At 53.8% G+C, this 6,288-nt stretch overlaps 1 protein-coding gene across 1 annotated transcript; it reads left to right on the forward strand.

Moving 5' to 3' along the window:
- Positions 1 to 1,797: 1,797 nt before the first annotated feature.
- MANF (mesencephalic astrocyte derived neurotrophic factor) lies at positions 1,798 to 5,882 on the forward strand. The gene is made up of 5 exons (XM_030296081.1): positions 1,798 to 1,875; positions 1,970 to 2,192; positions 2,935 to 3,062; positions 4,050 to 4,191; positions 5,379 to 5,882. The coding sequence occupies exons 1-5, from the start codon at positions 1,798 to 1,800 to the stop codon at positions 5,561 to 5,563; spliced, it is 756 nt and encodes a 251-aa protein (XP_030151941.1). The 3' UTR covers positions 5,564 to 5,882.
- Positions 5,883 to 6,288: the final 406 nt, after the last annotated feature.

The following is a 6,288-nucleotide window of genomic DNA, read 5'->3' on the forward strand; positions in this document are numbered from 1 at the left end:
CCAGCCAAGGTGTTCTTTTCTTGTAAACAAATGCCAGCTTATTGAACAGGAAATGCCAGCAAGTAACCAATTGGGTAGATGGAGGGCCACATTACCTTCAGGGCATCTGGGGGTGTCTCCCACCAGTGTGGGTCATTTCTGATAATTATAAGGATAGCTCTAGGTAGAGTGGGTGAGTCATGGCAACCCTGACCTCAGAGGGCAGGCGTAGAGTATGTGGTGTTCACAAGTGTTAGAGAGTTGGGGGCTAGCTCTGGATTTGAATTTTAGGTAGAAGGGCATCTTTAGATTTTAGGGCACTTCTGAACCTCAATCCCTGGACAAGGCAGTCATCACATAAGAACATCGACCTTCTCCACCTTGTAGCACAGGAGGGTAGGGAGGGCAGTGTGGGTTGTGGGTTCGTTTGGCCTTGCTTTTTTATGTAAGGTAAGCTAGGTTTGTCTTCCCTTTCCATTTTCCCTAACTGGATGAAAGGACATAATCCAAATCCCTTTTGTTGGAGAACGGCCAGTCTGAGGGGAAGTGGGAGGCCAGAAATGAGAATCCTCTGAAAAGATTGTGAAATACTGATTTTCATTCTTTCAAGCTTATTTGTAAATACCTATTTGAATGCTGTGTATTTGTACAGGAATTTGAGCAAAAAATGTATAGAGTGTGATGTCCAATTGGTATTCAGCCCTATAAATGTGTTTTTAACCTCTGGCATTCTGTGCTTATTTAAAATAAGAAAACTTCTAACCATTTTTTTTTTGTGTGTGTATTTATGTTTAAAAAAGTGGTTTAAAAATTATCCTATACCTGTACCAGAAAGCAAAGTTAAGAGGAAAAACAATTTGTACTAGTGTCCCAAAAGGTATTTTACTGTATATATTGTGGTAGCATGTTCTAAATCCAACAAGTAATGTGAATTTTAGATGTAAATATCTGCCACTTGATTCTCCCCCTTTCCCCACTCCTTTGACTGCTGTGATGTGAATTAAAGATGAATACCTGATACTGACCCACTGAATTCACTGAATGGGAGCAGCCCAAGTGCCCCTCTCCATCCCTTGTCGCTGGGCTCCAAGCCCTTTAACCCCATAGAAACCTCTCTGCACGGAGCACGGAGCCAGCCTTTTCCACGCCCTGCCTTCAGACAGCCAGCCAAGCCCTGCACTTGGAAGGGAGGGCAGCCAAAGAGGAAACCCCCTCAAGTGCTCGTCGGCTGACTCGCGGGCCCCCACCCAGGAGGCGCCCCCGGCAGCCAGGGATCCTGAGGCTCGGTGGGAAAGCCGGAGGCGGCGGGCCAGTCCTTTAGCTCCCCGCTGAGGCGGGCCGGCTCGGATCGTACAGCCACAGCACCTAAGGAGGCCAGGCGCTCCCCGAGGCCTAGGACGGCCGCTCGGAGAGGGCCCTTCCAATGAGAAATCCTCCAGCCCAGCTTCTGTCCACCCCGGCCGGCGTCCAGTTAGCTCCTACAGGACGGGTTCCGGCCTGATGCGGACATTCAGACCCGGTCGGCAAGCCTCGCGGGCGCAAGAGCTTCCGCAGACGTTCCCGAAGCCTGGATCCTCCGCCCACGGTATCGTTTGAAAAAAAGAAAAGAACCTCCCCGAAACCTGGCCTGCAGCGGTCTGCTCTCCCTGCCTGCCCTTGGGGCCCCGGGGCGGGGAGGGGTTTTTCGGGCAGACGTGGGTCCCAGAGCAGGAACTACTCGGGACAAGTCTGGCGCAAAGCTGAAGCCGAACCCCACACCAGTCCTCTGCGCCAGTCCGCGGCGCCCCGCCTCTGTCACAGCTGCTGCCCCTACTCAAGATGGCGGCCCGGACCCCTTCCGCCGCCTTCGCGGCCGCTTCCTGCCGGCCCCCCTGGTTCAATCAGCGGCCGACAACTGTCTAGGGCCAAGGGCGGGCGAAGCTACCAGCCAATAAGAAAGGGCAGCGTGGAGCGGCCCGTCTGGGCTCCCGGGCGCGTGGACCAATGAGAGCGCGGCGTGTGGGAGGGCGCGGGGTCCGCCCGCCAATGGGGAACTACGGCGCGCGGCCGGGACCCGGAGGCAGCTCCTCACGGCGGGCGCGGTTCAGTCCGGCAGCGGCGGCGGCGGCGGTGGTGGAGGAGGAGGAGGATGTGGGCCACGCAGGGGCTGGCGGTGGCGCTGGCTCTGAGCGTGTTGCCGGGCGGCCGGGCTCTGCGGCCAGGCGACTGCGAAGGTGCGGCGGGGCCGGGGTCCGCGCACCGAGGCCGGCCTGGCGGCGGCTCTGAACCCACCCAGACCACCGAACGGCCGAGAGGCCGGGGCTGGAACGGGCGGGGGCGGCGGCCGTCCCAGCGGGGTCCGCCCGAAGAGGGGCGGACGCCGGCCTAGAAAACAGTTCCTGGGCCTAGGAAACTGGTCCAACAAGAAAAAGTTGGGACTAGATCGTGCAGAAAATTTGGCTTGAAATTGAGATAACGCCCGAGTTTCTTTCCTTTCCCATCACGGGGCAGAGGCTCTCCCTGGCCCAGGTCGGGAATCCCCAGGGCCGGCCATGGGCACCATTCTGGGGCCGGTGGGCCTGCGAAGCCGCACCTCGGGTTCGATGTTGTATTTGGAAATGAGAAGCATTTGGATTGTTTTTGTCTTCGCCCTCCGGTTTGGCCTCTTCTGAGGTCACAGTGAGTCCATCCCAAGGACACGTGTTCAATCTCGGCTTAAACTTTATGGAAGGAGCAGGGAGGAGCCATGTGTGGGTCACTGGGTGATGCTCGTTCCCCATGTGCCCTAGGTGTACCAAGGGACCCCAGCAACCCGGAGGTGGGTTCTGCCCACCCGTGGGCACCTGAGAAAACCCGGTGATGGAAAAACTCCTCTCTCACCTTGTCTGCTATTTAAATTGATGACGGAGTTCCCTCCTGGTGGATTGGGGTGCACCTTGGTGATTGCTGAGCATCTCCCTTCCCTCTCTTTTCCAGTCTGTATCTCTTATCTGGGAAGATTTTATCAGGACCTCAAAGATCGAGATGTCACATTCTCACCATCCTCTGTTGAAAAAGAGCTTATAAAATTCTGCCGGGAAGCAAGAGGCAAAGAGAATCGGTTGGTGAGTAGCTGGTTACCCTCCCTGGCTGGCCCTGCCCACTTGCCTGTTCAGGAGGTTAACTGTTCTGTTAGTATGCTAGTGTGGGACTCCAGTCTCCATTGTTTTCATGAATTCCGCAGTTGTGAGGTTTTGTTACCCTGTTAGTATTGAATGAGCACGTACTGGGTGCTGGGCACTGGGAGTATCAGTGGGGAGAAATGACAGGCAAACAAATGACAGCAGTGGGATGAGTGTCCAGCAGAAAATAGACCACGGTGCTCTGGCAGAGAGGGGAGATGCTGATTTAGGCAAAATAGTCAAGAATCTCTCTGAGGAAGAGTTGTCATTGCAAGGCAGGAGGGAAGAGCATCCCAGGAAGAGGGAACAACCATGTGAGTGTTCAGAGGCCACGTGCAAGGACACAAGATAACAAAGTGGGCACAGGGTACGCCAGAGCTGAATTGGGACAAGAGCCCTAATGATGATTTTTGTAGCTTTAATTTCCCTGGCAATCGCTGGTTTGTCTTTTTTTATTTTTATTTATTTATTTTTTAATTTTTTAAATGTTTTTATTTATTTTTGAAGGAGAGAGAGAGCATGAACGGGGGAGGAGCAGAGAGAGAGGGAGACACAGAATTGGAAGCAGGCCCCAGGCTCTAAGCTGTCAGCACAGAGCCAGATGCGCGGCTCGAACTCACGAACTGTGAGACCTTGACCTGAGCCGAAGTCAGACGCTTAACCGACTGAGCCACCCAGGCGCCCCTGTGTGTCTTTTTTTTTAAAGGTCTGAATCCTGGCGACTCTTAAACTTATTTGGAGGTTGTCAGCTCTGGGACTGAGCATGTATTAAGAGCCCAGGGTTTACGCTGACTGAATCTGACCGCTGGTACAGAGAGGGCGTGGGGAAAGGGGGTCCTGGCAAAGAGATGTTTTGAGATATCAGTGTGTTGTGGAGGAGAAGGCTTTCAAAGGAAACCTCCTGAAGGTCATTGTCCTTTCTTGCTGCAGTGCTACTACATTGGGGCCACAGATGACGCTGCCACTAAGATCATCAACGAGGTGTCAAAGCCCCTGGCCCACCACATCCCTGTGGAGAAGGTCTGTGAGAAGCTCAAAAAGAAGGACAGCCAGATCTGTGAGCTAAAGTATGGTGAGTGTGGCTAAACCTTATTTAACAAACACGGACCCTCTGAGCTCAGGCATTAGGAGTCAACTTTGTAGCTGGGAGAGGCAGGTGAGAAACGAGAGCCTCGTGAGTTTTATAGCCGGGTAGACTGTGCTAAGTGAGGGGCAGGGTGGATCTGGCCTCATGGGTGGAGGTCTGAATAGGGCTCACTGAGGAGGTGACATTCAACATACTTTGGAGGCAGGTGGTGGATTAGCCAAGGGGAACAGCTAAGGGAAGAACATTCCAGGCTGAGCAAACAGGCAGTGCAGAGGCAGCCAGAGGCATGGCGGGTAGACAGGGCACAGAGGGCCTTGCAGATTGGTGAAGATTTGGCTTCAGATCTTTAATCTGAGTCAAGTTGGGAACATGGGATTTTGAGCAGAGAAGGGATGTGGCCTGACCTTTCCTGGCCATAAGCTCTGAAGGCCCAGCAATCTTCCTCATTTTGAAGAGAAATGCTGTGTGCAGACAGGCAGGCCAGGAGTTCCAGCTGCTGCAGCATCTCTCTTGCCGACATTACTGGTGGGGAAAAGCAGGCCTCAGAAACAGGACCAGGAATAGTTGTCCTCGTCTGTAAAGTTTAAGCAGCACCAGCATATTTTACTGTGACTTGAGTGTCCAAGGACCTGTGTTTGTCCACTTGTGTCAAGGATGCCCAGTCTCCTGACCGTGACCTGACAGGCTGTTGGCTCAAGGTCTCTCTGTGGTCACAAGTGGTTGTGGGGAGAGTAAGCTCTTGACCAGGGCCTGTGTTGGGAAATTGGAGCTAGGGGGTCTCCCTGCTCTGTCACCGTGGAGCTGTCATTCTACAATGACTTGACCTCTACTGTGACTATTTTTCAAGGCACTTGGAGTGGGAACCACATTTCTCCTGTAAGGTTCCTCCTGTAAGAACCATGTAGCCCCCATCCCTGTCCTTGGCAATACTGCATGTCTGGGTGGATGCTGCCAGCGTGAGACCAGCCTTCTGGTGAAAGGGCCCAGGCCAGTTCCCCCAGTTCAGGGCAGTGGGCACAGACACACACCTGCAGGTGTCTGGAAACGTCTGTCCCTCTCAGACCAGTAGGACTGCTTGTTTTAACGGATGGGAGGCTGAGCTGGGGTGACCCATCCCAGGACTATGAGGGTCCGTGGCCGCTCCCACAAGCTCTCCCTACTCTCTCCTCCAGACAAGCAGATTGACCTGAGCACAGTGGACCTGAAGAAGCTCCGGGTTAAAGAACTCAAGAAGATCCTGGACGACTGGGGGGAGACGTGCAAAGGCTGTGCGGAGAAGTCTGACTACATCCGGAAGATTAATGAACTGATGCCTAAATATGCCCCCAAGGCAGCCGGTTCACGGACTGATTTGTAGTCTGCCCGCCCCCCGCTGCACCTGTGGGGAAAGCATTCCACTTGCGTCTTCCCTGCAGCCTTTTTGTAATTTATTTTTTAGGCAGGCTCCTGACAATGTCAGGTGTGAAGCCTGGAGCTCTCCTGCCGATGCTGGCTCTACAGCGCCCCCTGGGGGGTTCACTTTGTTCTGTTGCTGGTTTACTCTAGGACTTCAAAGTGTGTTTGGGAATTTTTTATTAAAGGAAGAACATTTCTAGCTGTCCCTGGAGAATTAAAGTGAATCTGAAATAGGATTTCAGCCCTAACGAAGATCCCAGCAGTTTATGCTTTCCAGTTCACAAGAGTTGTCTGCTATCTTCACATCTGCCCCTTGGCCGCCAGTGCCGGAGGTGCCAGGCAGGACACGGGCTGAGGCATGGGGGCTCGTGCAGGACTGGAGGCAAGCCCGGGAGAAGACTGGGTCCCATGCCTCACCCCGAGGTGACTTGGAGTGGAAGTCCCACCTGGGGAGCTGGAGGCCGAACAGCCTCTTGGCAGAGCACAGGGGGTTGAATCTGGTGTGCAAGGGAGGGGCTTATATCAGGGCTGGGTCCGAGCAGGACTGAGGGTATGTTTAGTATGGTTTTCTGGAACGATGACTTCAGTAGCTGCCTGTGTTCAGTACCATCACATTTCTAAAGATGCTCTTGGGCTGGCTTCCTCCACCAAGCACCATCCAGATCTGGCCATCTACTTGGTCATCTG

The sequence above is a fragment of the Lynx canadensis genome, chromosome A2 (assembly GCF_007474595.2).
Source record: "Lynx canadensis isolate LIC74 chromosome A2, mLynCan4.pri.v2, whole genome shotgun sequence".
NCBI classification, from domain to species: Eukaryota; Metazoa; Chordata; class Mammalia; order Carnivora; family Felidae; genus Lynx; species Lynx canadensis.

What these genes read in the sequence shown, in the direction of transcription:
- MANF (XM_030296081.1), top strand. Translation starts at nt 1,798, where the DNA reads ATGGCGGCCCGGACCCCTTCCGCCGCCTTCGCGGCCGCTTCCTGCCGG. An exon ending in GCGGCCAGGCGACTGCGAAG is followed by an intron (nt 2,193 to 2,934) that starts GTGCGGCGGGGC and finishes TCTCTTTTCCAG; the next exon opens with TCTGTATCTCTTATCTGGGA. An exon ending in GAGGCAAAGAGAATCGGTTG is followed by an intron (nt 3,063 to 4,049) that starts GTGAGTAGCTGG and finishes TTCTTGCTGCAG; the next exon opens with TGCTACTACATTGGGGCCAC.